The sequence below is a fragment of the Kockovaella imperatae genome (genome assembly GCF_002102565.1).
Source record: "Kockovaella imperatae strain NRRL Y-17943 chromosome Unknown BD324scaffold_12, whole genome shotgun sequence".
Taxonomy (NCBI): domain Eukaryota; kingdom Fungi; phylum Basidiomycota; class Tremellomycetes; order Tremellales; family Cuniculitremaceae; genus Kockovaella; species Kockovaella imperatae.
Window position 1 is genome coordinate 37,854 of NW_019028952.1, and position 26,606 is coordinate 64,459.

Consider the following 26,606-nt stretch of genomic DNA (forward strand, 5'->3'; position numbering starts at 1 on the left):
TAATGGTCGCGCCACACACCCATTGTATCTCTATCAGCACGTCTGGGGGATTGGTTAGTGGTCGACTGGCTCCCGTGCAGTACCACGTCCGATACGTATGACCGTGAGGCTCGTGTTCAACCAAGAGACGGTCGAGTCGGCTCAGCTCCGGGAATGGAGGCGCCCACTGCTCCGAAGGGGGGGTTCTCCGAGGGGGATGAAGGTGGAGTATGTATACGCATATGTCGAGTATGTGTCGACCTAGTACGGTTGCTGATTCCAGTGCGTGTCCACTGCAAAGATGTATAGCCAGTTATAGCCATCGTCGATAGCTTGGTCGACATTCCACCACGGCCGGACTCGGTAAGAAAAAGGGGAGAATTTGTATATGTATATCTGCCTTTTTAAACCCGCTCCCAGGTGGTGGATATCGTGACATTGCTCAGAGTGTGTTGTTGGAGTCGTCGACATTCTCGCACCACAGCCATCAACGTCGCTGGATCCCTCCTTCTTGAGACTCAAGACCTCACATACCGCAGCGTATATATATATATATATCCACATCGCTGGCTGCTCTTTGGTGTGTGTCCCTTCTCGGCATTACTCCCGAACATTTTTCTTTTTTCTTTTTTTCCCTTGAGAGGGGGCCAGTGACGACGACGAATTCCATCATCCCATATTCATTCGGGAACCCAAGGGGTGAGTCTATACATATACATACATACCTTGCTTGGTGCCTGGTATCAGAGTGGGCCTCCATCGCAGCGAGCTGACCCACTCTCCAAAGGCCTCTCTGGATCCACCACCCCCTTTGCCCCTCCCCCCCCTCCGACTCGCTGACAATCTCCACAATGTCATCCTCTCTCCCCAATGCTTTCGTCACATTGCTCACCACCCCTTCCTATCTTCCGGGAGCTCTGGTCCTCCTCCATTCCCTATTGGAGCTTCACCCAGAGCCCAGACAGTTCAAGACTGTCTGTCTGGTCACTCCTGAAACGGTAGATGCCAGGACGATTGGTGAAGTCAGGAAGGCAGGCTTCGACCTAGTCATTGGTGTGGAGCCGATCGGAAGTGGTGTACAAGGCGAAGAAGGCTTAAAGCTGATGGGTAAGTCGGTCGTATCGGAAAGAGAAGTATGACGAACTGACGATACTCGTCGCTACCCCATAGGTCGACCGGACCTCAATCTCGCTCTGACCAAGCTTCACCTGTTTCGACTTCATACCCTGTTTTCAACCCTTATTTACCTCGATGCTGATGTCCTCCCACTTCGACCCATCTCTCATCTATTCAGTACGACCGAGCCTCATGTCTTATCCGCGGCTCCAGATACAGGCTGGCCAGACTGTTTCAACTCTGGTGTCATGGTCATCCGACCGAATGAAAAGGATTGGGAGGGGCTCAGGGAAATGTTAAAAAATGGGGAAGGAGAGGAAGGGATATACCTCACCGGCGGTGGATCGAATGGTTCAGGCGAAGCGTTGTACGGGAATGGAAGCTTTGACGGAGCAGATCAAGGTCTGCTGAACGAATACTTTTCAGATGAAGGACCAGGTGGACAGTGGAACAGACTGTCGTTCTTGTGAGCACCGATGCGTGGCTCCTTGCAAGATTCCCGCTCACCCTTCACAATCAGATACAATGTCACACCGACCGCTGCTTATCAGTACGAGCCAGCTTACCGTCGATACGGCTCCAAAGTGAACATTGTCCACTTCATCGGCCCGAACAAGCCCTGGTCAAGTTTGAGCAGTCGCCCGCCAGGCATGTCTCTGCCGAAAGGCAAAGAGTATAAATTCGATTGTGAATCCTTTTACACGCTTCACGTCTCGCTTGTCATGTGCTGACTCCGTGCAGATCCATCACTCATTGACCGCTGGTATGAGATCTACGACCGCAACGTTCGTCCCAATGCCGCTCATCACCCCGACATGGCTCAACGATTCCAAGTCCCGGAACACGTGGCAGTTTGGAATACTTCAACAGCCATGGCTCAACAGCCTCCTGATCGCCTGGATCTCGTGCAGCTCAAAGCTGCCGTTGGCGTAGGTATGACCGCGATGAAACCTGGACAATACACGTCATTACCGTTGGACGGTCGAGTCGATCTCATCATGCCGAAACCACGACCTCGAGTCAAGGCTCCTTCTCCGCCGAAGAGTCCGACAATTGCTGGCGACACTTCGCCTCAGCAGCATTTCCCTGCACCCCATCCTCAGAGCCTGCATCAACAGACGACTCAACCTGCCGTCTGGGACGCTCAACGATATTCTCCTCCTGTAGGTGGTCAACCTGAAATGTCGGTACCTATGAACACGTTTTACAACGCGGCTTGGGACGAATCGCCCGCCCAACAATCTTCCTTTTACTCTTCACCGCAAAAGCATCAGCATGAACCTCAGTATCCCACCATACCTGATAACGTAAGGAAAGACACATGGTACAGCAATTTTACCGGCTCCACCCCCGATCGCACGTACACCAATCCTGTCTTCCCCTGGGAACAAGCCAAGCAGCGTAAACCCGATCGAGTATTCCCTCAGGACGCACCCGCACCAGTCTACAAGCATACTACAGCCGCAGCCCCATCAAAACGACACGCAGCGCCTGCTGAGCCCGTCAGACCTCGCCGCGCATCTCCGCCTCCTGTGACGACCACTACGTCCAGTAACCCTCCGCCTCGATCGATGTCTGAAGCCATGGCGAGCTATACTAATGCGTGGGACAGCATGCCTCAGATTCAGCAGTATATCGACCGAGTGACTGGTCGACCACCTCGATTAGGCCTCAACGATATGCCTCGACAGATTGATCTCTCAGCTTTGAAATCTGTCCCCACGACGCCGAAGCAGGAAACGGCTCCTGCACGTCATCGAACCAAGTCGGGTGATCGTCGATCAGACGTTTCTGGCGATGGAGATGATGAAGATGATGGAGAAAGCCAGGACTCCGTCAACGATTCTCCTGCCATTGGCAGCAACAACACTGGTCGAATGGAGTCTGTGCCTTACCCATTCCACTCAGGGTATCGAGACCGACAAGCTCAAACGGATAGACGAACGATGACCGACGCCAAAGTTCAGACGGGTTCCGGGGCAGGGTCTCCTCCCTCCCGAGCTGCTCCTTTGCCTGGATCATCGTCGATGACGCCTGCCAAGTCTAGCTCTAGGAGATACAGTAATAACGGAAGGCACGGCAATGGCAACAGTCACGGTCAATCTTCTTCATCCGAAACGACTCCAAGGGCTGGAAGTCTCTTGACGCCTCCTTCCGAGCACACCGCTACATCCAGCACTGGAAATCGTGTACCCTTTCCCGTGAACCCAATTGCGACTCGACGATCAAGTCACAATAGTACTGGTTCCAATGGCTCGTCTCGTCGACCCTCTGGAATGACGGATTCTGGCGTACCCTCTGCGGATCAGAGAGCGACCCGCAAATTTGATCCCAGCACTGACCCGGACGTCAGGAAGAAGGATACGCAAGAAGTGTTGAGTAGGTTCATGCAGGAAGGAACATTCTCCTCGTCAACTTGAGACGATGATATCGAGGGAATGGACGAATATACCACATTTGATAATGATACCCCCCTCCTAAAACCTGTAAAGGGTCCAAATCCACCCCCCCTTATAGAGAAGGAAGAAGGCAAAACATCTGTACATAAACTCGAAAGAACAAGCGGGTCTACACACCATAATGAGGACGGAGAGGCGTGGTGGGGCATATGCATCATAAAGTTGACCATGTCCCCGGTGGTGCGAGCTGGTGACGACTACTAAAGATTTGTGCTCGGTTCCCGTGCCGCCTCCGCCGCCCCCAACTGTCGCTGCCGTTGATGCTGCTGCTTTGATGACGTGAAAAAGGTAATGAAGGTGTCTCTCTCGCATGGGATTTTCAGTACAATAATAAGCAAACTTCTTTTGATTTGGTCACCTTTGCCTATCTCCCCTCCCGCCGCATCAGCAGCAGTCCTTGGAGCACAAGTCACGCTAGAGCTGTCTAAAAGCTGAGCTGCTCGTCACCGGCACAAGGCACCTGATATCCTCCTACGCACCTTGACAGTAGGCTTCCCGGGCACAATTGTCGCTTTTTGTGTTTGGGACCTTTTTCACCTTCTTCTTCTTCTTGTGCTTCTTTGCCATCACATTATCCTCTCTTCTCCTCGCCTCTTGCTTGAGTCAAGTCACTCTGGCTTCTCCAGTCTCCCTTTCATCCATGATCATCTTCCCTCTTCGACTCTCAGTTTAGCATCCTCGTCTACCCATCGCGTATTGTTTTGACTTGTTCCCCCATCATGCCTCGCGAGAGGGCCACCTCGGATCCCCTCTCGCCAAGCATGGATACCTCCTCTTCCTCCTCGTTCAGGCAAAGATCAAACGACCGAGATGATATCCAACCACTACGAGGAGAGTCAAATCCAGCCTACAACGCCGATCTGACGGCTGAATCTCTCGCTCGACTGAGTCTCATCTCGAGACCTCCCAGATGGCAATCATCCCCTCTTGGCTCCTCGTCTCATCCTGCAAACACCGCTCTTCCACCACCAATGGCGCAGCAGTGGCTGGATACCAGCGGTACACCCTCTGTGACTTCTATCTCGGACGAGGAGGATGGAGAGGAGGGCGAGGTGGACATATCTATGAACGAGGAAAAAGTTCAAGCTTGGATCCTGAAGGGAAAGTCGAAAGCTGTAGAACAAGGCTCTGAAACGAGACAAGAATCACAGACAGATGGCTCGTCGAGAAGCGGAGGGAACAGCAACGTTGGCGAGCTTCCTCCAGAGATTCTCTTGCAAGTACGTCCTTGAGCTTACACTGAAGCACCCCTGACTAAACTTTTTCTCCACTCCCCGGTAGATATTTCGCTTCTTGAACAACCCGAAAGATCTCTCCAATGCCTTACTCGTCTCTCGCATGTGGTCCGTATGCGCCTATCCAGTTCTATGGGCTCACCCGAACCTACACAACGTCCGACAATTGGCCTCGCTTACCCGCGTCCTCAAATCTAAAAGCAGCACCTTTCCCTACGCCAGATCCGTCAAACGTCTCAATCTTGGCTCTCTTGGAGGCAGCCTCTCAGATGGTCTCTTGGAGGGATTAGAGAACTGCTCTCGATTGGAGAGACTGACAGTCACCAACACCGATCAAGTGACTTCAGATGGACTCAAGCAACTCGTACGAGGTTTGACCGAATTGCACGCAGTAGATTTTAGCGGATGTTTCGGAGTGGACGATTCGGTCGCCTTGACTTTGGCGGAATCTTGTTCAAAACTGCAAGGTCTAAACTTTAGCAAATGTGTTCAAGTGGGGGACGAAGGCATCAAGGCCATTGCAGAAAAGTGTTCTGGCTTGCGCAGGGTGAGTCCACCGACAGGCGTTCCCCTTCTCATCACATTTTTTACAGATCAAAATAGCAGGTTGCAGCCTTGTTTCTGACCAGTCACTCGTCAGATTGGTTATCAGTTGTCCCTTGATCATGGAGATGGACCTCGCTTCTCTACCCTTGATCAGAGATTCGACACTCTACGCCATCTTCCTCCATTCGTCCTATATTCGCGAAATAAAGCTGAACACAGTGATACCCCCTCGCACAGCCACCGGCCCGACAGATGCAGCATTTGTCAACCTTGCCAGCATGCGGGCATTGGGCAATCGACTCGAAGCTGAAGACTTTCTCGAGTCGTACCTTGCCGCCGGAGGTATCGTCAAAGCGCCTTCGAGCTCGAACTTGTCGTACCTTCGTGTCATTGACCTCACCGGCTCGAAATTCCTCACGGACGCCGCTATCGACCAACTCATCAGTAACGCTCCGAAGCTCCGACAACTGGCCTTGACAAAATGTGAAGAGTTGACAGACGCGGCCATGACGAGCGTTGCGAGACTTGGAAAGCACCTTCATCATATCCATCTCGGCCATGTGGCCAAGTGAGTAAATGCCCGACGTCGACGACTGTGCTTATGCGATTTTCAGACTCACCGACGAGGGCATCAAGACGCTGGTTCACAGTTGTACTCGGATTCGGTACCTTGACATTGCTTGTGAGCCTCCATAAATCCCAGAAACGTCGATGGCTGCTCATGTCTTCAGGCTGTCCATTGATCACGGACCAAAGCATTCACGAGCTCTCGCAGTCGCTTACCAAGCTTAGACGGATCGGTCTAGTCAAAGTGAGTCTCAATCTTTTGCGACGACACCACTGACCACTTCAGGTTGTCAAGCTGACCGACGAGGGCGTTTACTCCCTGACATCTCGCCACGCCACCCTCGAACGGATTCACCTATCATACTGCGAAAATGTCTCGGTCAAGGCCATCGCTTGCTTACTCAACCGGCTTCACCTCCTTGGTCATCTCAGTCTCTCTGGCGTCACGGCCTTTGTCACGCCAGAACTGCAGCAGTTTTGTCGACCTGCTCCTCCTGGGCTGAATGAGCACCAGACAGCATCTTTTTGCGTCTTTTCGAGCAACGGTATCGCTGCCCTGCGAAATTATCTCAATTCTCGACTCGCAGCCGAGGCGTCTCAATCGGATGGATCTGAGCGAAGTGGTTCCGTCTCGTCATCTTCGTCTCTCACTGTCCCCGCCGAATCGCCTCCTCCTGACCGAAGACCCGTGATCAATGTTCTCAATACAAGACGAGCGGTTCCTTTCAGATCCTCGAGGAGTACTCGAAACCGGTGGAGAGACACGACGGGTATACCAGGCTCGGCATTTTCCTCTTCAGCTACGTTTTTAACACCTGAAGTGGTATCCACTCCGTTAGTCGGCACTTCCTCCCGCGAGGAAAGTAACGCCCACACGACTGCACATCGGTTTAGCTCAGCTCCTCGGTCCGGAAGAGAAACAACGTATCGATCATCCATCTCAAATTCGGCTTCGACTCCAAGGACGGATGCGAGTTCTCGGTCAATGAGGTATACCCAGTCCAGCAGACAGGGTCATCAAAGTCCCCAAAGTGACGAAGAGCGCATGCCGGGACTGTATGAGCATACCATTATGCTTGATCCCGACGCCAGAGATCCACTCGATCAATTTGATACGGCCGCTGAACCATCTCGTGAATTTCATTCGCGATCTCGCCCTTCAGCCGAAGGCCAACCCGCCAGAGAAGGTGATCGTGTTGGTGTACCTAGTCAGACAGGGGCAACCTCGACGATCCCCTCGTCGTCATCTTCGCCTTTCCGATGGGTCGTTGAAAGTTATCGACAGCGATGGGGAGGCGGCGGTGATTCGGAGACGGTGGATAGTTCTCTGCCGCCTTCGAGAGACTTGGTCAGAGATCGTGGCCATCACCCTAGGGGTCACCAGTGAGTGACCTGCTCCAGTGTTTCTATATTAGATGATATGAGTTCGTAACCTGTAGCTACTAGTTGATTCATATGCATGATAGCATTGAGCCTTGCTACAGTCCTCCGAGAGACCAAAAAAAGATGAATGACAGGGGGGTTACCTTGACATCAGAAGGCTGTAGTGTATGGCCAGCGACATCGCGCCACGACGTGTAGCAAGCTACAGAGGTCGGGCAGGTTTGAAAAATGCCGAAAGAAGAAATTCCCGTAGGAATATAATACTTCTTACAGTATTAAGAACAGATACTACACATGATCTTAGCCAAAAGAGGCCAGAGAGGATAAATCAAGGGATAAGGAGACAAGGCAGAGTGTACCGGATTAGCGTATTTTGCGGGAAGATGCCATTCCCCGATTTTCCTCCGACTTGAGGAACTCGTTCCCACCTTGCATACTCACAAGCATGACTTGTACACTCTACATGATGAATCATACATCCTTGTCACGCCATCTACCAATCTATATGCCCGCTACCTTGGTATACGCAGCGGGCTTGAACTTGTTTCTAAACACTTTGATGACGTAGAGAGGGAATGACGACACCGCCACAATTACCGCGACTTTGTACAAGAACGCAGTGGACAGGACGAACGAGAGGTCTAGAGGAAGGGAATCGGGGGGATCAGCCGGTGTGAAGATGATGTATGTGCTCACCGAAATATGCAGGAAGCACCGCCATGGACCCAAAGTAAACTGCTGCTGTACCCAATTCTGACAAGATCATATATGTATGCCACGTCGTAATTTCCAAAGCGACCATGATGAGCTCATTAATGACGAGGGCGGTGAAGGAGATGGCAACGATGTGCAGGAACTCGTACTCGAACAAGAGGAGCGACAAGAGCATGATGATTCCGCCTTGGTAGACTGAGATGGTGAGCCATGTAAAGAATGTCTTGTAGCTTAAGGATCGGCCCTGACAAGTCAAGGTGTAAGCCGTGTCGCCAAGCTGGCAGGCAACGCATGACACACCTTTGTGAGCTCCTTATACAGTTCAGGATACAGTAAAGCGAGATCTTCATTGACGTCTCTGTCGAGTACGAGCGAAAATACCGGTGCCATGGTATACACAGTGGCATAACCGACTTGGAGCCAGCCCTGGTACAGCGCGATTGCTGAATAACGCTCTCAGTACGATCACTGGCTCCCGTGTAGTCTGACTCACGAGCAAAGAAGAAGATGGAGCTGAATACCGCTTGTATCACCGCGATGATCAACCCACGGTGAATGACAAATTGTGACAACTTTGCAGATCGCTTGTATGAATTTCGACCGTGCCACAGGAGCAGCTTGGTGAGATGACTAAATTGAGTGATCGAGAAATCCGCAGCGAGAGAAGCTTGCTTGCCTTCCTTGCCGACGATACCGACGCCTGGTAGGTGGTTTAGAACGCTCTGCTCCTCGTTTCCCGTGTCCCGACTCACCAACGTTGGCCGCTTGGATCATGCTGACGTCGTTGCCGCCATCACCGATACAACAGACTACTTTTTTCGAGTATTCACGGATCAATCTGGCGACATCGGCTTTCTGTGTCGGTGAACACCGACAAGCGACTACTGCCGGTAACTGTGTCGCCAGCAACACAAATTCGGATCGGAAACTGTCCAAGCAGAGCTGAAGGAGTATTCAGCATCACCAACGGGACCCGCCATCAGCACTGACTCACCTGCAGTGATTCACCGTCGATAACAAGGCAACAATTCAATTTGGCCTGTAAGAAGTCTAGCATGTCCCGGACTTGGTCTGCAGATTTTACTGCCTGATCAGCGCCTTGTTCCTTACTCAAACTCACGTTTCGCAACCTGATGAATGTACTGATTCCTCGCCACCAGTTTAGAAGATACGGCGATATTCGCAGCAGTCTCAATCTTGTCTCCAGTCAGCATCCAAATTTTAAGTCCAGCATTTCGTAAAAGCTCCAAGGTCGACTTGACGTCCTCTTGCAGTTTATCTTCGACTCCAGTTAGAGCCAGTAGCTCTAAATCGATCTCTAGATGCTCGCTGACAACCCGGGCTATTTCAACAGGTCTCTCTTCTCCAACAACGAGTTGAGCTTGACGGTATCGCTTCTCGAATTCTGCCAAGCCCTCTGCAGAGAGCTTTTTCCGGCCAATGACGAGCGTCCGGAGTCCTTCCCGAGCCATGTTGCCGCACTCTTCATCCAGCCAATCATTCTTCTGGACTATCCGAGACATGATGACGTCGGCTCCCTTCTGAACAAAAGTCGCCTGCCCAGTAGCTCTCTCGCGGATGATTATACCCATACGTTTAGATTCTGATGTGAAGGGGAAGATGGCGAGAATGTCGAACGTTAGTGGATCACCGTTGGGTGGCCGAAGAGTCATGCTCGTTCGATCGCGGGAGATGAGAGTCATACCGACAGACTCTGTCCATTGGACTATGGCCACTTCGTCGGGGGAGGAAGCTTGATATGTGACTGTCCCGTCGTCGTTGGACACTGGCGTAACCTGACGGGCTCAGCTCGAGATCCTTTGGGGACTCACATTGTGGCAAGTCGCGAGCGCGAGGACGGCGTCCAAAACACGCCCAGACATATCACGACGGCCTCTTGCTTGACCTTGGCCAAGATTGACCGAGGTTCGCCGTGTATTGCCGGGAGGCGCTGATCCAAGTCAACTATGCACTCCTGATCTGGTCACGGCAGGCCTCACCCTGCAGAGTTTCGTCCGAAAAACTCTGCTTCAGCAGATTGGCTACCTCGTCCATCGAATCCCAACCAAAGACCACTGTTCCCAGGTGTAGCTTCTTCAGCTCCATTTCTAGAATCGCATGGATGATCAGGATTCAGACGAGAGATGAGACTCACCGTTTCTCGTCAGAGTGCCCGTCTTATCGCTAAGGAGGTACTCGATCCTGCCGAGCTCTTCGGGCAACGTGCTTGTTCGGACGATAGTCTCAGGTATATCCGCATCAGACTGGATCTGATGCGCATAAACCGTTTTGCCCATGTCAAGGTTGACTCTCAGGCTGGAGCACGTCAGCATGGACCGCCTACGCCAGCCCACCTGATGGGAATGATGGACGAAAACAAGATGAGGAACCGAAAGACATAAATATACCAACGACCTCGGAATCCATTCAGAGCGACGAGAATGACCGAGAGAGCAAAAGTGACACTGCAGAGGATCTACTAGAGTTAGAGAAGAGGTGCTGAACGATAACTTACCTTTGCCATCTTGTTAATTTCAGCCTCTAAACTACCCATCTTCGTTTCTGGCTCGCTGGTGTTCAACACTGCTCGCGTTTCCTTGCCAGTATAAACGACCATACCGACTGCAGAGCCAGCTGCGAGGACAGTATTCGCCCAGAGAACATTCTCGACAGACAGTGGGATAGACGTATCTGTCGAAGGGCCAGGATCTGTCGACCGCAGGGTCAGGACTCCGTAGAACGTGTGAATGTCTTTGATCGGTGGGTCGGCTAATTAGATATTGTGAGCAACGGATGCCGGAGGAGGACACGCTTGCCTCACCATATAAACTACCTTCCACACCGCCGACACCTGACTCCCCCAGCTTTTGCGTCTCGCCAACCGCTACTTTGAGCTTCCAATCAGTCTCACCATCCAACTGGTCCGTCCGAATGAAACAAGTCCCTTCTTCCTCGCTGGTGGTGAGGAGAACCATATCCGCAGGTACCCTTTGATTCTTCTCCAAGAGAATCAAGTCTCCAACTTTGATGCGAGATGAAGGGACCGATCTTGTCAGAGGCTTATCGCGAGATCCAGAGTCCGCAACACCTGAGGAAGAGGTGGTTTGAGGCAAGATGACAAGGTACCAAGTCGAGTTTGCTTCCCTGTCTCTAAGGTATCGACAGTAATCGTCGTATGCTTCTTTGCCCATCGTGATGGCGAGAACGAACGCAAGAGGGGCGACATAGGTTACGATATAGCCTAAGGAAACGACGTCAGCATGGTCGAAAGAAGGCCGACTCACCTATCTTGAGCGCGGGGATGAACTGTGATAACGCGACCACGAGAAAGTAAAAGTTGAAAAAGAACTTGAACTGTTCCCAGAACACCAGAGGTAGAAAGCTTGCAACCGAGTACTTTTGGTTCCTGACCACGTTGGCGGGGTATGTCGCCCTAGATGCTGAGAGGCAAGCGTCAGCTGGAGATCTTTGGGCTTTCACGATACAGCTCACCAGTGAGATGTAGAGGGATTGTCCGTGATTTGTCTTTCGTACCCGTCAGTCTGGCTCCCATAGGTAGTCTGCTGGGTCCAGCGAGCTATCACCAGATTTCAGTCCACTGGTCAATCCCGCTCGCGCCTCACCATACTCCCTTCGACAGGATCAAGAGTTCCATGTCCACCTAAGAGAGCGGCTCCTTCCTCATCTTGCTCATCCTCGATTTCGCCATCGCTGAAACGTTCCTTGCCCTTCTTACTTCTCCCGAATGCCATTGCAGCCCTCGATGTCGATACCTCTCCACCATTGCCATTTTCCAACCTCGGCATACCGGAGGAATTCAATGAGGACCGATGTGACAGCTTGGACAATGGGTAGGCATCAGTTGGTGCGCGAGGCGGCATCGAAGAGGGTACCGGATATTGAAGAACTACTATGGAGCCATTTCACAGCTGGGGATGAGCCAGTGAGAAGCTACCTGCTAGCTGTTGAGCCATTCGCGATGATTTGTGTGACCCAAATGGTTCGCCAACGCTGCCGCGAGCCCAGGTTGATGATACATCTCCACCGTGGGAAATCACCGGTCGGAACCAACGATTGGGTGCGTCAGTGCCGACGACCAAGTTTTTTGGGCGATCAGTGAATCAATCATCAACCAGGTGCGCGTAGTATACATTGTCTTTGAACATTTTCCTATCGTGCTTGTGGACACATAGACAAGGCTATAGAGATTAGAGCTGTGTCCTTAGAATCACCAGGATCTCAGCAAGCCAGTTGATCCTCACCATGGTCGATATCAAAGGCAAAGGTCGAGCCACCGAGCCGCTTCCGGTTGATCATGAACATCGAGAGCCGTATCACTATAATGTGGATACGAAGCAGAGTGATGGCGCAGTATCGTCAACATGGTGGCAAGAGAGTCGTAGGCGAGCCAGGGCAGATCGTCAAAGCTGGGACTATGGTGAGGGACTCGGGCTCGCTCTCCAGTGATTTCGTTTTGTTGATCTCGCGTGACCAGTTTTGAGTAGTGGCGTTGCTGGCGGTATAGCCGGTTGCGTGGTGAGTCTGCTCGCTCAGCCTGTGTACGGAGCCATATCTGATAGTCGTCAGGCTAAGACGGCCATCGCTCCGCTGGATCGAGTCAAGATCCTCTTTCAAACTTCGAATGCTGAATTCAGTAAATATGCTGGTGAGAGTGGTCACGTAGAATGCTGGACTGACGTACAGGGACACCTCTTGGACTGTTACATGCCTCTGCCAAGATCTATAGCTCTCAAGGCGTCAGAGGTTTATTTCAAGGTCACTCAGCCACGCTGTTGAGGATCTTCCCATATGCCGGCATAAAATTCATGGCTTATGACCGTGCAGAGGCCGTGAGTCCGTTCCTGTGTGCAATGATGCCCTTCCTCAACCGCTCATCGCATGGATAGATACTCATTCCGACACCTGATAAGAGGACACCTTTGCGTTTCTTTATCGCTGGAGCCACGTCTGGTGTCATCTCCGTACTCTTCACTTATCCCCTCGAGCTCATCCGAGTCCGCTTGGCATTCCAAACGCGAGAATCTGAACGGACGTCACTTCGAGAAGCCGTTCGATCGATCTATCATGAAGGTCATGCCCATCAACCGAGTATTAATCCCGCGACAGTCACCTCAGCAGGTGGATCAGCAACTGCCACCGCGACCACCTCGACCATTTCTGCATTTACTCGTTCTATTCCTCTTTATCCATTCTATCGAGGATTCAGCATATCTATCGTCGGGATGGTGCCATATGCAGGGACAGCTTTCTTAACCTATGGAACGCTCAAGCGTCACACCCCCGATTGGATCCCGTACCTCGCCTCTAGGCCAAAAGCCAACGACCTAGCTTGCGGAGCCGTGGCGGGTTTATTAAGTCAAACGGCTAGCTATCCGTTCGAGGTGATTCGCAGAAGGATGCAAGTGGGAGGTGCGAGGGGCAGCCATGATATCTCCTGGAAGCAAGCCGTCAGGATGATCTATGATCAAAGGGGCTGGAGAGGTTTCTTTGTGGGCCTGACAATAGGCTACTTGAAGGTTGTTCCGATGACGAGGTGAGCTGCAATGGGCTTTGCCTCTAGCTTGAGCCCCTGCTGACTAGGATCCACAGTATATCATTCGCCACCTGGCAGGTCATGAAGCGTGCTCTGGAGATATAAGCGGGGTTGTGTTGATGCATGCTGTTGCAGTTCATACCATCATCTTAAAAACTGCCACTGCCATTCATTTGGCCACCCAATCATAAATTCGGGATTACTCGGAAGAGAATACCCAACTAACCCGAATCGTTGTCTCGCCCTCGTCATTCAAATCAATCTTTACCTTACATCTTCATCGACCTGGAGTCGGACCACATCATCGTCAGCGAGGGCAACTATCAGGCCTCCGCTACCGTTGACGGCTCAATGACTTGAGCGAGACCTCTTTCAGCGGTTTGAAAGAGGCCAAATAGCCCACCCCTCCCTTCTCGCCGCCCATCCGCCATCATGTCCAAACCCAAACCTGGACTAGGAAAAGGGATCGTCAGGACTCTGTCTCACGCTCATCCTTCGAGCTCGACGAGTTCTACGACGCATGGTCCCATAAGTCATCGAGATTATGCCACTGCTACCAGGTCTACCGTCTGGGAAGCCAGTGGCTCGCGAACCGGATGGGATAATAAATCCAAAGAGGGCTATAACGCGGGTTCTTCGACAAGGAGAGATTCAAGCGCTTCATTCGCCTCTATTGGATTACCGAGCTCCTCTGTGTCAATTGGATCGCCAGGTGCGACCTCGCCTTGGCTTTCTTCGTCTTCCACCACCAACTCCTCCTCCCCCTCAACGCCATCATCATCATCCTCAACATGGGATGGAGACATCGTCACTCCCTTCCGATCCACTGCCGCTCGATTACCGTTAAAGCAGCATCATCGGCCATCTGGTCGAGCGACGTTCTCCACCACTTCTTCCCCCAATACATTGTCCGTGTCTTTGAACATGGCTCCGGCGATTCATTCGTCCCTCACTGGCGGAACTTTGAATCTGAATCAACTCTTTTGGAACCCTTACCTCGAAGCCGTCATTGCAAAGCTGAAGAATTCGACCTTTTCAGACTACTTCTCTACCGAAGCTGGCAGCGATGCAGCATCATCATCCATCGACTTTCCAACGATATCAGGGACACTTCGTCCAGATGAGATGCAGACTGCACTCTCACCTTTAGGCAACAACTCATCTTCTACGACTTTTGATCCAGTCTTTTCTCCAGCATTTGGTACGCTCGGTCTGCCCTATCAGTCATCCTTTGAGCCAATTGTCGCTGCGCCCCTTGCATCCGAAAACTCTGGTCTCAATCTCTACTCGTCCAATCTGATATTCCATCTCGGAGCGTCAGGCTTGGCGAAAGAACGACCGGTCTACCCTGGTCGACCCCGGCCTCAATCCGCTCCTCCGCCACCACGACCCCGTTCCTTCCCTCTGCCAGAAGTTACGCCCCCACTGGCGACAGACATCCGCTCAACATCTGTCGGTGAAGATGCTTACTTTGCCCGAATGGACGGCATGTGCATTGCGGATGGGGTGGGAGGTTGGGCTAGATCTGGAAGGGGAGACGCCGACGCGGGTAGATGGTCCAGACTTCTCACTCATTTTTGCGAGAGAGAAGTAACTGATTGGTGGGCAGGAGCCGGGGCTTACGCCGTCAAAGCACCGTCAGAGTCCAATGAAGATGGCAAAAATTCGAGCAGCAAAGCCGCTTCTAGAGATCAAGCCGCTAGCGGTTGGGCAAGCAAAGCTTGGAGAACGGGTCGGGTGGCTGCCTCCGAGGTGGAAAGGGTGGAAGAAGCCAAACGTCGGCCACTTGATCCAGTGGAGATCATGCAGAGAGGGTTCGAGAAGTGTCTAAGCTGTGTTTTATCCGAGGTGAGGGCTCAGAGCGAGGAGCACGCAGAGAATTTGTCTGACCAATTTCAGGGCATTCATGGCTCCTCTACATGCCTCTTGGCCTTATTACATCATTCGACTCTCCTCGTGGCGAATGTCGGCGATTGCTGTCTCTTGCTCATTCGAGGCGGAGACATTGTCCTTCGGACCGATGAGATGCAGCACGCGTTCAATTTCCCCCTTCAACTTGGTACACACAGCCGGGACGAGCCAATGAAAGATGCAAAGCGGTACGATATCCCAGTCCGAAAGGGAGATGTGGTCGTTGTGGGGAGTGACGGATTGATGGACAATTTGGTGAGTTACTGGCGGTCAACAATCTCTCAAGCTGACCCTGGTCAGTTTGACGAAGACATTCTCGACACTCTCGCGCAGTTCGCCTCTCCTGTCTCTGGCCCTGAGCCCGGACCCTCGTCTTCTCGGCCCACCACACCCGGCGGTCTCCCGCCATTCTCTCCGCAAAAAGTCTCCGAAGCTCTGTGCAAGCGCGCCAGAGCCGTGTCCGAGGAGACGTCCGCCACGAGCCCGTTCATGGTGAAGGCCATTGAAGAGGGTATAGATTTCGTAGGAGGCAAGAAGGATGGTGAGTGCCCCGTCTGTGGACCTTCAGAGGCGAGGCTCACCAGGTCATAGACATCTCCGTCCTTGTCGGTGTCATTGGAAATCGCGATGAGTCAGGTGCAAAGTCTGGATTGGCCTTGCATACAGAGTAGACAAGGATCGGCATGTGTCTCGTGTAGGATCAAAATTATAGCGTGGGTATGGAGAGTCTCCTGCTCTCCGAGGCTAGGACCTTTCAAGGAATCCTCAGGTTGTACTGGAATAGAGCTAGTGTTGTTTGTCGAATGGATGGGATGTATCATCGCTTCTTTACAGGGTACTCGTTGCATACAAATGGCGGTGAACGAATATACGTACAGGAACTGACTTTGGTACAAAGCACGTGCAACATCAGAGCGCGGAGATCAAGCGTGGCCGTTGGGGGTCTTTACAGCGGTAAATTGACTCTCGGTGACTCCTTTGCCCATGGCGGCGGTGGACGATCTGTGGTGATCGTCAGGCTGAAGCAACACGACACTTTACCGACACTCACATCCCGCCCGTCACAGTCATCATCATTGAATCGGCGTAATCTGCTCCTGACCACTGCGAAGGATCAGCGACGAGCGCTCGCCCTGTGCAAAACACAGACACGACAAACCTTTTGATGTGTCAAGACATCACAGCCAATTTCTCTTTCTCGACTTTGGATCAACTCGACATAAGCTTTCATACCCTCGGTCTTGAAGCTTGAGGCGAACAGCTCGTTGATATATGCGTTGGAATGGAGTCCAGCAAGCTATTAACCCCCAGTCGTGCCGTCAGTCAATGTTGATTCTTCCACCGCGAAGCCAGGCTCACCGTGATGAATTGGAAGATGAATCCCAGCTCTCCCAATTTCCAAACATATTCCTTCATATCCTGCTTGCCGAGGCCCGCTTGTTCCCAGTTGAAACTCGGACTGAGATTATAAGCCAACCATTGACCAGGTCTCTCTTTGTGGACACCTTCTGCGAATTCTTTGGCTTGAGCATAGATTGGGGATTTGGTTTCCATCCATAAGAGATCGGCGTACGGTGCGAATGCCACGCCGCGATTGATGGCACAACGTGTTCCACCCTGGTATCGGTAGTATCCTTCCCTCGTCCGAGGTGTATCCCAGTCAAAGTAGGGAACCTCCTTCAGTCCTGTCTTTTGCGCCAGATCTATCATCTTCCGATTGGAAAGGTGTTGATTCGAGATCAGATGTAAGAAGTTGTCCACTTTCTCAGAGCTGATGCCGTTGCTTTTGAGCGAGGCAGCAAGCAGATCGGGCAACAGGGCCAGCTTGGCACTCTTCATCCATTCGTCTTCGATCGCCTGGAGTTCAGATCCAGATTTGCCTTGTTGTTCAGCCTCCAGCATGACTTCTACTAAAGGCTGGCAGGAGGAGTTCGTACTGCCTAGAATAAAGGCGTGATCTCTCGGATCAATGTTGGACGTGATCAGAGTCGCAGCTTCCGAGTCCGTTCGAGCGATGACAAGATTGGTCACTCCCATGATGTCGCATTGCAGTCGCATCGCAATGAGTCGGTTGATGTGTTCGGAAATGGGCACGAGGACCTGAGTGTACGATGAGTTACGCTGAAGCCGCTCGGTAACAAAGATCTCTGCTCACCTTGCCAGCCATATGTCCGCACTTTTTGGTTCCTGGTGCTTGATCTTCCACATGAATTCCCGCCGCACCAGCTTCAACCATCATCTTTGTCAACTTCATCACGGCGGTCAATCCTACATTTGTGTGTCAGTGAAAAAGAAACAAGCGTGATCAGACCCAATCGCTCCTGCTCACCTCCATGTCCCGTATCTGCATCCGCGACCAATGGTCTGAGATAGTCGATCGGTGCTGGCAGGGTCTCTCCCCTCGCTCGAGCCTGTGCTCGAGTCCAGCGTTGTTTCCGATCATGAAATTGTTGTGCAGTAAAAAGTTGAGCTACCTTGTTTGGAACAGTGTTGGATGGGTAATCTGAAAGGGGATAAGTCTGAAGGAGAAGGAGAGAGAGGAGGCAGGACTCACCCGCAAGATCCGGTCCAGGCTCAAGTGAAGAGCTAGCGGTGGATGAGCATTGCCAGCCGGACACATAAACCGTCTCGAGGTGCTTTGCCATCTGTGTTATTTGAACGGGGTCCAATCTGGCGAGGGCTCATGTTAGCTATCACCTATCTCGTTTGCCTTCTGTTGATCAACTCACGCTCCATAAGTGATGGAGCAGCCTCCTCCTTCTCCTCGACTCTTGGATTCCAAGGTCTTCCAAAGCTTCTTGGCCATGGTATCGGAGGGGTACTGGATCTGCAAAGTGCCACGCTTGTTGATGACTTCGGAAGGGGGATAAGGTCGTGTGGTACGCGAGAACCGAGGTTGCTAGGCGAGCATCAGTGTGAAGTTGCCTGGAAACTAGCTTGAATGAACTCACACTCTGCCATTCTTTCAGCTGAGCGACTTCTTGCTCGAATAGCGCTTGCTCGTCCATCGTGATACAAGTTGGTGAGGATTGGTGGCGGCGGTATGATAGTGTGGACGAAGTGCAAACTGAGTGAGGTGCTTTGAGTTTTGAATCAGCAAGGGCTCTCGTACGTTGCGCCAGCTTCTGTTGAGCTACAAATTGTGTTGGGCACTACTCGACTCATGGAGTTCCGCACTTTTGACATCCAGCTGCTATATGTATACAAAGGTCACTTGAGGTGGACCTGCTAACGTGAACCGGTTAACAACTGTAACCGTCGGATTTAATCGGATTACACGGTTTTCTGACGTGTTTCGATTGGACGGAATTTCAATACGTTACTGCTACTTTCTACATTCGAGGTGTGAGAAGTACGACGAGAAGGGTGATATCGAGTCGAGTGTCAAGGCGAGGTCCACGGGAGTGAGGCACTTTGAGGAAGCTGACCGTGGCTGAGGATCAACGAGGAAGACAGATATCATTTGCATGATGCGACTCGACAACAACACACGCAAGTCACTGACAGAGTGAGTTCTCCTCCTTCTCCATCATCCTACCCCTATGATGAAGAATCCTGGTAATCCGTACCTACCCCGACCGTATACTGCGGGACACGAGATAGTCGAAACTGGTACAAGGAGAAGGCGGGAGATGTAGGATAGGTCGTCAAGGATGGTGTTATGGTGTTAGATGACCTTTCATCAGAGGGGAAGTTTTCCCGTTTCATCTATCTTTGAAAGATCTTTCTCTTCTTCATGATCCCTCTCCTTGAACCAGCTCGATGACATGGGGGTTTGGATGGTGATGCAAAGGCGAGACTGAGGGGGTCCGACGTAACTGTCTCGACGAGAGATGATCACGTCTGCAAGAACCCGAGCTGACATTGGACATTTGTCATTAGATGCTCGCTTGTGAATCCCAAGTCTGTTGAAGGGACGGCTGCTCTGACATGATATCCCCCCCGAAAGGGTCCTGCGCCCGGCCCGAAGAGACGAATAGACTAGCCCGATGACATAGAGGTCGATGATGGTGGTGATGCCCGAACCCTTCACCATCTACTCGAGAGCTAAACATTCCTTTGATCTGACATACCGCTTTGACCATCTTGCAAACAAATCCCCTCGGGGTTTAGGGGAGGTGGAGAAATCAAGCGAGTCTGCATCATTCATCTAACTATTGTGATGATAAGTAGCGAAAGATTGTCGATGTCGTGGTATATGAGGCTGGCATTGTTGCTCAATAGTTGTATTCTCTTCTTGACAAAACATCACTTTCATTTCATCACCTATAATTCTTCACGACAGACTGACCTCATACCACCTGGACCCGCGCAACAGGATCTCACCCTCTTTCAAAGGAACCGTAGACCGGAACAGGAGATTGATCCTAGACAGGACACCGACAGAGTCTAGCCCAAAAGGAATCGCGAGCAGCAAGTGGAACCACGTTGACCCAAAATTGCGTATCTGTGACGACAAAGACGACCAGGACTGCGACAGTATACACGAGGGGTCTTCATCGTTCATATGACCCAAGACTTCGATATTTCACTCAGACTCTGAAAACTTGATCGCCCCATGTGTCTGTGACACTGTCCCTCTTCACCATGTCTGTCGGCGATTCACCCCTAAATATCGCTTCAGATGGACCTCTGCCCGTGTCGAAGATCCCTGGATACACAGGATCAAAATTCTCCATTCCCGGGACAGATATTGTCTTTGAGATGAAGGATGTCGGTGAGTCGTCCGATGTAGCTCACTGTCAAGCTTATGCGATCCCAGTTGGACCCTTCATTATTGGCTTCATGCTAGAGATGCTCTTCACTGGCGTCATCTCGGTCCTTTCTATCAATTATTTTGTGTATATTCGACCTAGCTTGACAGCGGAAGCTATCAATGGTAGTCCAGCACGACGGACAGAAGGTCGCTTGATACTCATCACGTTGGGGGTCACGCTCGCCTGTGCGGGTATATCCCTCGCTCGCTCGTACGACGTGAGCGAGTTTTTATGCTCTAGATCATTATTATCCTCTCATTGACCGGCTTTCAGATATTCGCTGCACACGCCTTGGAACTCTTTTACCTCTATAATGTCAGTGAAGTCGGAAGCTGGATTCTCAACGTTCTCAACTTGATACCGACAGTTGTCAACCAATCCTTTCTCACAGTTCGAGCCTTTAAATTCTTGACAGTCTCCGAGGTCCTCTGGCCTAGGTTGTCGAGATCGTTACTTCGATATGTTTTTGCGGCGGTCATTGTCTGCCTCATGGTTGCAGAGTGCGTTGGGTCATTCATGCAGTCATATTATACCTTTTCGGCAAAAACCCTGCTAAACTTGGCTCCATCGACCTCGGGTAGCACCAAGTGAGTGAAACATCCCTTCGACATGAGAACTGCCCCCTCCCCCTTTCCCCCAACATTGACACCAGCCCCCAGAATCTACCACGCAGGCCTGACCTACACCATTTGCGCCGTCACCGCAGACGTCCTCATCACTGTCGTTCTCACCGGGCAGCTCTGGTGGGCTCGACGCAAGCTCGCTTCATCAGTGCAAGGGGGCACAGCGGGCAGGATAGTGCAGCGTCTAATGGTGAGCTGAATGGTGATGAGGTCTCACAGGCCGTTCGTTGGCTAACAACAGTCGCGCTCCACCAGTTCGTCATCTTTCACGCTGGCTTGCTTCAGACCGTCTTGCAGATTTCCCAATTGTTGTGCTTCAAGTTTGCCGTTCCCTGGACCTATCTCCCCGCATCAACGGTGAGTAGAATTGACGCATACGCTCGAAAGAATGTCAACTGATTGAGGTCACCATTTGCAACCTCAGCTCCCCAAGATCTACGCCATCACACTCATTCTCGCCATCTCTGCACCTCATATCGTCGAACCCGCTTCCACCCCTTCAAACATCCAACTCCCGACGATCCACCTTTCCACCTTCTCCGCGTATCCGCCAGCTGGTCTGAGCGCACGATCCACATCACGTACAGATCCTCAGAGCCGGTTCCCGACGAGCTCTACATGGCGATCCAGATTTCGTCGACCGTATCCATGGTCTACGACCATGCATCAAGAATCGAACGACGTGAGGACAGATCTGCATCGGATGTCTGCTGGCAAGTACAGCAGACAGCAGGACCATGTGAGGAGTCGTCTAATGTCCACGACCACCTAAAACTGACGAGCCGTGCCTTTGTAGCCCAATACAGATGGCCATAAGCCACCCTACCTATCCGTCAACATCCACCCTCCGTCTCTCCTGCGTTCCGATTCCAATAATTCATTCATATACGACAAAGCAGGTCCATCTACTCCTGCGACACCCGCTACACCCCCTACGCCCGCCACGCCAGCGATGATAACACATTACGTCCATCCTACATCTCAATCTAAACTCGCAGAGACCAGTTGGGATACTGGCCAAACTACTTCTCAAGGTTCTATGCGTGATTCCACCTTGTTCTGGATGGCTCCGATACCTGGACTAGACCCTCCTTCACCCTGTAAAGTCGAAAGGAGGAGATCCGATTCAATGACGCCAATGCGAACTGGACCTGCTGTACCAGCTCGACAACGGAGTACCGAGGCGGTTCTGGAGGCCTTCGATTTATCGCCACTTCGTCGAAGTAGTGTAGACCATCGCTTGATTCTGAGCTCGCCAGCTGCCATCGTGGCTAGACGAGCAGGTCCAAAGGAAGATGAGGGAGATCTGCAGCACAAATCTGCGCAGTAGCGGTCCCCCAGCTTGCGATATTACTATTCTTTCTACGCAAGGGTCGCTAAGTGATAAATCTTTGGCCCCATGAATCTCAGCATCATATGTCATAGAATAATCATCGTCTCAATCACCAAATCGACAGGGCTCCACCCACATACCATGCATATACGATACATATGATAAATGCAAACAGATTCGGACCGATCGACGTAGATCTCCACGAGCGTCAAAGGATGGGACAGGGGTTTCGGTGGTATGGCAGAGGCTCCTTTCATCCTCCCATTGAGTATTGCGACCGATGCTGACCGTTGGCAGGCTACGCTAACCGACTGTTGAACCATCATCTCTCGCCATGCCTTCGTCCTCCGCGCCTGGCGTCTCATCATCGGAGCGGAAAGCCATTGAAGCGGCTCAAGAGAAGAAGAAGAAAGCCGCCAAGGCCAAGGCTGAAAAGTTGGAAGCGTACAAGAAAAAGGCAGCTCCCGATACGGTCGAGGAGCTGGTAGAGGTTGGCGAACTTGAGAGCAAGTGGTTCAAAGAGGGTGAATGGAAGCCTGAATGGGCTCTGGTGGAGTTTGTAAGCAACCTGTTCACAGCCGATTTTGCCTGCCTCCCCGTCGGGATTTGACAGTGCTCAGAATGATGATGCGTGTTTGGCCAACGTGACTAAAGCCGGCAAAGCGAAGGACGGGTTTTTTGTGCCTGCGGGTTCGTAAGTGGATGCAAGGCCGTGAGAGGGACGTCATAGCTCACCTCATAATCTCCCAGGATCTTGCCGCTTGGAGCATCTCTACCGGATATGACGGTATTGAAGTATGGAGGGTAAGATCACTCCATCTGACTACCATACCATCAACGAGCTAAGCTGACCGAGCCTGCAGGTACTTTCCGGCCGGAACATCATTTCAGGGGGGTGTCATGATTCCCCTGCACGCCAGGATGGTGAACATTTTACCAGAAGAGACCAAAGAGGTGCCGACCATGGTCGATGAAGGCCTTTGTGTGGTTCAATGAGGCAGAGGGAAAGGTAGTGACCAAAAGGCATACTTGACGCATGTAAATTTGACGACCGAGTATCAGGTACCAGGCGCTAGAACCCGCCAACGCGTTTCTTCGCCTTCTTCTTACCAATCCCGCCACCGCCTGACCTCGCTCCGAAGGGTCCTCGCTCGACTTGGGTCTGAGCGAAAGGCATAGGGTCCTGGGAGGAAGAAGGCGGTACTTGAGTCATATACGTGACTGGAGGGGCGACCCGAAGTATGGGGACAGAGCCAGCACCAGCAAGTAAAGGAGGCTGAGATGAGGATCCAAATGCCACTCCGCTCTGTTGGCCTGTAGCCCGAGGCGAGGGCAGAGGTTTGACGGGCCGACTGATCGAGCTCGTCGATGACTCTCTAGTATCTCGCCAAGGGGTCCATGTGTAACTTTTGGGATCTGCTGAAGTCCATTCAGCAAGAAGGGTCCTAGCTGTGATGGTCTGAAGCGACTCGACGGTTGGAATCTCTCCAGGAATGTCCGTGGAGCTTGTATCCGCTCCTGGCTCGACTGACCCCGCTCGCTCAAGCTTTGGTTCTAGAATTGAGAAAGCTATTGACGGTGGGTCATTATCGCTCAATGTCAATCGGCCCGCGGCACGAGCGACATCATCATCCTCCGCTGTGTCTGACGTGCCTTGTGCTGAGTCGAGGCTCGTGGTCCCAAAGTCGTCCGTGTGTAGTATGATCTTGGATAGAGCTAAATCCAAAGCCAGACGGAGCAGATGCGCACGATGTCGCTTCCTGTACGCGACGTTTGGTGACAGATGCGGGAAAAGAGCCTGTAATTCGGCCAGGCTCGCAGATGAGCGAGAGGCAATGACATTGAAATGTCGAGCATAGTCTAGTTGAGCTAATCGGTCGAGCTCGGCTGGACGCTCGACAAGCGGCAATGGAAGAAGCGAGCTGCATCGGATTTTTGATTTAGCCCTCCGATAAAGGCCTTGAGCGAGGTCGCCACTAAGTGACATGAGGATGGTTACACTTTGGACGCAAATGTGCAGACTCACGCTGTCATGAACTGCTCGAAAGGCGCTTCGATTTCCCTGAGATATTGCTCAAACTCGCGTAGATGAAAATTCGTCTGAGGAAAAGGCTCCATGTTGATTTCTGGCAAATGAATCATTAAGTCAATTTCATCGGAGGCAGGACAACTTACCCAGCCAGGCCCATCGTGCGTCGTATGACTGGTATCGAGTGACTCCGCGGCCATGCCCAATCTTGTTCCAGGTCTCAGCGGTGCTTTCGATTTCGCGGGATTTTGCCAGAGCTTTGATCTCCGGGTCCCAATCAACCTTAAGCTCGACATACTCCAGCGGAGATGACTGCCGTGTCGAACTGGACCTCGATGTGTTCTCCTTGGACGGCTGAACTGGCATTGCCCAGAGTGAGCCATCACAAGACATACCAAGGAGAGCATGAGATCTTCGATGTGGCCGCCAGCGAGACAGACGGATGATATTGAAGGATTGGAGAGGTTTGTCCATGGACGAGAGCGGGAGATGAAGACTGTATGGAGTGGTCAAGGAACGAACGGGTGGATCGAAAGATAGCCTGAAGACCATGACGAGCGGATTCGACCTAGATGAGAGAAAAGTGCAATCTGCAACCAGGACACACTTCAGCGCTGTGTCCTCACCAGCAACATCATCGGACCGTGACTCACCGCCATGGTCCTCTGACCGGATGAATGACATTTCCAGATCCTTCTGCTGTCCTGATCCATAGTTGTGCATCAACGACAGGACCGGTGGCCCAATGGCATGATCATCAATCAACATGATCTCTTTTGTGGTGCAGAGGAGCGTATAGGTCACCCCTCGAATCATGGCAGTCTTCTCGATACCGACGAATTCTCTTTGACCCTCCAAAGTGATCAGTATGATCGGATCAACAGGCTTATCTGACTCAATGTCGAGGAGTGTGACTTGTTTTCGAGACACCACGAGAGCAGTGCCCGGTCGAGTTCCGAAGGCCACATTATACCAACCGTTCGTACTGGAGCCGTCTGTTTCGTTGCCTCCTGAGTTACGTACATGCCGAGTCCGGTACGTCACGACGACCTTTTCCGCCAACTCTGAACGCTCCTCCCACCAGAACCAGACGGCACCGCTATCATCGACAATCAGAGCTCGTGACCAAGTAGTAGGATCCAGCACCAGATCGACGTGTCGTCTGCCTCCTGTTTCACGACTGGATAGAGTCGCCATGATCTCGGCGTAGCACGCCGGATCATCCGGGTCTCCAAGGTACGAAGGATTTGGTATGAGCTTGACAAGGTGTGTGAAGGAATGGAGTCGGATTCCCAGGACTGTAGCGTCGCCTTAGAGAAGACACAAGGATCAGTCAGCTGGCTCTCGGAGCTGGCGGACCTTCAGCAGTCCCTACTCACGATTAAGACGTGGCTGAGTGATGGGTGAGGAGCATATCTGCAATATTGTATTCGGGAATCGTAGAGCGGGCCTTGCTCTAGGCACGAATCGACAGTCACTGCGTCCAAAGACCGGCGCGTTGGACGGAGGTAGAAAAGGTGACACATCTGACATCACGGATCAGCATTGGGCTTCCTGTCATCTCTGAAGAAATTGTAGGACACACTGAGATGACTCCCGAGTTGCCCGGTTGGAAAACACATGACAGTTCGACCGAGATTCGCTCGAGGATTATGAACGAGCTCCAGTATTTTACCCTTGTAGATATCGTCTTGCAGGGAGTCCATACCATGTTGAATTTCGTGTTGGATCTCTGGTGGTATACCCACTTCTCCAAGGACTATGTCGGGGCAGGTCTTTTCGAGGTATTGTCTCTGTTCCGAGAATTAATCGATCAACGAGGGTTGCTTAAGTCTGCGGCGCATGTTTGGCTCACCGCTGAATCCAATACGATTTGATGAGGAGGGGCTGGTGGATCAAGAAGACGAGTCCCCGGGTACAAGAGTTTCGCATCCTCCTTCAGCTCCAATTTATCTGCAGAAAGACTCAGCAGATGAGTAATTGTTGTCTTTCCTATACGTACCCTCTCCATCTGGTTCGTTTGCCCAAACCCATCTCCACCTCTTGCCCTGTTGGATCAGCCGAGCTCCTCCGTCTCTTCCGAAATCCAATACAGGTCCTCCGGGACCGAGATCATACTGGTCTTGGGATCCATTATCAATTCCAGAGCCTTCTTTCCGTGGTCGACCACCTCGTGCTCGTGTCAGATGGACCGTATGGACCGAAGCGGGAAATGACATTTAGGCCAGATGAAAAGACGAGTGCAAGGGGGGATACAAGGCGAATGGACGGCCTCATGTACTCCAAACATCGGATAAACCCCATTCAATCATTTCGCAAGACTAGCTGCTATATGCTCGCCTGGCTCCGCTGCTGACTGGGCCTTCGACGACTCTCACTGGGGACGAAAAGAGGATGTAA

The 26,606-nt window shown here is 51.9% G+C and overlaps 9 protein-coding genes across 9 annotated transcripts; 6 read left to right on the forward strand and 3 right to left on the reverse strand.

The window, feature by feature from the left end:
* Positions 1-830: 830 nt before the first annotated feature.
* Positions 831-3,515, forward strand: BD324DRAFT_582709 (nucleotide-diphospho-sugar transferase; the record flags this gene model as incomplete). Its single annotated transcript, XM_022013576.1, has 4 exons — positions 831-1,086; positions 1,150-1,561; positions 1,616-1,782; positions 1,837-3,515. 4 exons carry the CDS (start codon positions 831-833, stop codon positions 3,513-3,515), a joined length of 2,514 nt encoding a protein of 837 aa, XP_021869127.1.
* A 555-nt stretch (positions 3,516-4,070) lies between these two features.
* Positions 4,071-7,371, forward strand: BD324DRAFT_103901 (hypothetical protein). The gene is made up of 6 exons (XM_022011915.1): positions 4,071-4,774; positions 4,836-5,336; positions 5,383-5,903; positions 5,950-6,017; positions 6,067-6,146; positions 6,189-7,371. The coding sequence occupies exons 1-6, from the start codon at positions 4,274-4,276 to the stop codon at positions 7,287-7,289; spliced, it is 2,772 nt and encodes a 923-aa protein (XP_021869128.1). The 5' UTR covers positions 4,071-4,273; the 3' UTR covers positions 7,290-7,371.
* BD324DRAFT_633156 (protein transporter) lies at positions 7,370-11,988 on the reverse strand. The gene is made up of 16 exons (XM_022016601.1): positions 11,623-11,988; positions 11,492-11,576; positions 11,284-11,439; positions 10,821-11,240; positions 10,515-10,768; positions 10,354-10,475; positions 10,155-10,315; positions 10,000-10,107; positions 9,832-9,950; positions 9,120-9,795; positions 8,994-9,082; positions 8,752-8,941; positions 8,493-8,699; positions 8,300-8,442; positions 7,982-8,243; positions 7,370-7,926 (listed from the first exon to the last, which is right to left on the reverse strand). The coding sequence occupies exons 1-16, from the start codon at positions 11,878-11,880 to the stop codon at positions 7,787-7,789; spliced, it is 3,390 nt and encodes a 1,129-aa protein (XP_021869129.1). The 5' UTR covers positions 11,881-11,988; the 3' UTR covers positions 7,370-7,786.
* A 127-nt stretch (positions 11,989-12,115) lies between these two features.
* BD324DRAFT_633159 (coenzyme A transporter) lies at positions 12,116-13,754 on the forward strand. The gene is made up of 6 exons (XM_022016602.1): positions 12,116-12,437; positions 12,495-12,535; positions 12,587-12,665; positions 12,704-12,849; positions 12,907-13,553; positions 13,610-13,754. Exons 1-6 carry the CDS (start codon positions 12,263-12,265, stop codon positions 13,656-13,658), a joined length of 1,137 nt encoding a protein of 378 aa, XP_021869130.1. The 5' UTR covers positions 12,116-12,262; the 3' UTR covers positions 13,659-13,754.
* On the forward strand, positions 13,755-16,293 carry BD324DRAFT_633160 (phosphatase 2C-like domain-containing protein). Its single transcript, XM_022016603.1, has 4 exons — positions 13,755-15,401; positions 15,453-15,719; positions 15,765-16,005; positions 16,056-16,293. Exons 1-4 carry the CDS (start codon positions 13,986-13,988, stop codon positions 16,133-16,135), a joined length of 2,004 nt encoding a protein of 667 aa, XP_021869131.1. The 5' UTR covers positions 13,755-13,985; the 3' UTR covers positions 16,136-16,293.
* Positions 16,294-18,667, reverse strand: BD324DRAFT_633166 (isocitrate lyase). The gene is made up of 9 exons (XM_022016604.1): positions 18,416-18,667; positions 18,194-18,363; positions 18,019-18,134; positions 17,794-17,967; positions 17,620-17,732; positions 16,824-17,564; positions 16,624-16,761; positions 16,516-16,568; positions 16,294-16,466 (listed from the first exon to the last, which is right to left on the reverse strand). Exons 1-9 carry the CDS (start codon positions 18,470-18,472, stop codon positions 16,388-16,390), a joined length of 1,641 nt encoding a protein of 546 aa, XP_021869132.1. The 5' UTR covers positions 18,473-18,667; the 3' UTR covers positions 16,294-16,387.
* A 1,384-nt stretch (positions 18,668-20,051) lies between these two features.
* On the forward strand, positions 20,052-22,174 carry BD324DRAFT_652639 (hypothetical protein; the record flags this gene model as incomplete). Its single annotated transcript, XM_022018525.1, has 7 exons — positions 20,052-20,181; positions 20,227-20,438; positions 20,495-20,808; positions 20,881-21,034; positions 21,100-21,201; positions 21,269-21,583; positions 21,641-22,174. 7 exons carry the CDS (start codon positions 20,052-20,054, stop codon positions 22,172-22,174), a joined length of 1,761 nt encoding a protein of 586 aa, XP_021869133.1.
* Positions 22,175-22,511: 337 nt separating this feature from the next.
* BD324DRAFT_652640 (hypothetical protein) lies at positions 22,512-23,173 on the forward strand (the record flags this gene model as incomplete). Its single annotated transcript, XM_022018526.1, has 4 exons — positions 22,512-22,736; positions 22,798-22,871; positions 22,928-22,981; positions 23,041-23,173. The coding sequence occupies 4 exons, from the start codon at positions 22,512-22,514 to the stop codon at positions 23,171-23,173; spliced, it is 486 nt and encodes a 161-aa protein (XP_021869134.1).
* BD324DRAFT_104438 (hypothetical protein) lies at positions 23,129-26,589 on the reverse strand. The gene is made up of 8 exons (XM_022011916.1): positions 26,209-26,589; positions 26,062-26,159; positions 25,792-25,999; positions 25,586-25,732; positions 24,860-25,516; positions 24,353-24,796; positions 24,204-24,303; positions 23,129-24,153 (listed from the first exon to the last, which is right to left on the reverse strand). Exons 1-8 carry the CDS (start codon positions 26,423-26,425, stop codon positions 23,250-23,252), a joined length of 2,775 nt encoding a protein of 924 aa, XP_021869135.1. The 5' UTR covers positions 26,426-26,589; the 3' UTR covers positions 23,129-23,249.
* Between the last annotated feature and the right edge of the window lie 17 nt (positions 26,590-26,606).

Excerpts from the sequence above, each read along its gene's own strand:
- BD324DRAFT_103901 (XM_022011915.1), top strand. The coding sequence starts at position 4,274 with ATGCCTCGCGAGAGGGCCACCTCGGATCCCCTCTCGCCAAGCATGGAT. Across the intron at positions 5,337-5,382 it reads AGTGTTCTGGCTTGCGCAGG|ATCAAAATAGCAGGTTGCAG; the intron begins GTGAGTCCACCG and ends CATTTTTTACAG. Across the intron at positions 6,147-6,188 it reads GACGGATCGGTCTAGTCAAA|GTTGTCAAGCTGACCGACGA; the intron begins GTGAGTCTCAAT and ends TGACCACTTCAG.
- BD324DRAFT_633166 (XM_022016604.1), bottom strand. The coding sequence starts at position 18,472 with ATGGACGAGCAAGCGCTATTCGAGCAAGAAGTCGCTCAGCTGAAAGAA. Across the intron at positions 17,733-17,793 it reads TGCAGATACGGGACATGGAG|GATTGACCGCCGTGATGAAG; the intron begins GTGAGCAGGAGC and ends ACACAAATGTAG. Across the intron at positions 16,762-16,823 it reads TCATCTTCCAATTCATCACG|CTTGCTGGACTCCATTCCAA; the intron begins GTGAGCCTGGCT and ends GGGGGTTAATAG.
- BD324DRAFT_633159 (XM_022016602.1), top strand. The coding sequence starts at position 12,263 with ATGGTCGATATCAAAGGCAAAGGTCGAGCCACCGAGCCGCTTCCGGTT. Across the intron at positions 12,438-12,494 it reads TCGTCAAAGCTGGGACTATG|TTTTGAGTAGTGGCGTTGCT; the intron begins GTGAGGGACTCG and ends TCGCGTGACCAG. Across the intron at positions 12,536-12,586 it reads GCGGTATAGCCGGTTGCGTG|GCTAAGACGGCCATCGCTCC; the intron begins GTGAGTCTGCTC and ends GATAGTCGTCAG.
- BD324DRAFT_633156 (XM_022016601.1), bottom strand. The coding sequence starts at position 11,880 with ATGCCGCCTCGCGCACCAACTGATGCCTACCCATTGTCCAAGCTGTCA. Across the intron at positions 11,440-11,491 it reads AATCCCTCTACATCTCACTG|CATCTAGGGCGACATACCCC; the intron begins GTGAGCTGTATC and ends CTTGCCTCTCAG. Across the intron at positions 10,769-10,820 it reads TGTGGAAGGTAGTTTATATG|CCGACCCACCGATCAAAGAC; the intron begins GTGAGGCAAGCG and ends ATATCTAATTAG.
- BD324DRAFT_633160 (XM_022016603.1), top strand. The coding sequence starts at position 13,986 with ATGTCCAAACCCAAACCTGGACTAGGAAAAGGGATCGTCAGGACTCTG. Across the intron at positions 15,402-15,452 it reads TAAGCTGTGTTTTATCCGAG|GGCATTCATGGCTCCTCTAC; the intron begins GTGAGGGCTCAG and ends GACCAATTTCAG. Across the intron at positions 16,006-16,055 it reads CGTAGGAGGCAAGAAGGATG|ACATCTCCGTCCTTGTCGGT; the intron begins GTGAGTGCCCCG and ends ACCAGGTCATAG.
- BD324DRAFT_104438 (XM_022011916.1), bottom strand. The coding sequence starts at position 26,425 with ATGTCATTTCCCGCTTCGGTCCATACGGTCCATCTGACACGAGCACGA. Across the intron at positions 25,733-25,791 it reads GCAACTCGGGAGTCATCTCA|ATGTGTCACCTTTTCTACCT; the intron begins GTGTGTCCTACA and ends CCGTGATGTCAG. Across the intron at positions 24,797-24,859 it reads CCGGTCAGAGGACCATGGCG|ATTGCACTTTTCTCTCATCT; the intron begins GTGAGTCACGGT and ends TCCTGGTTGCAG.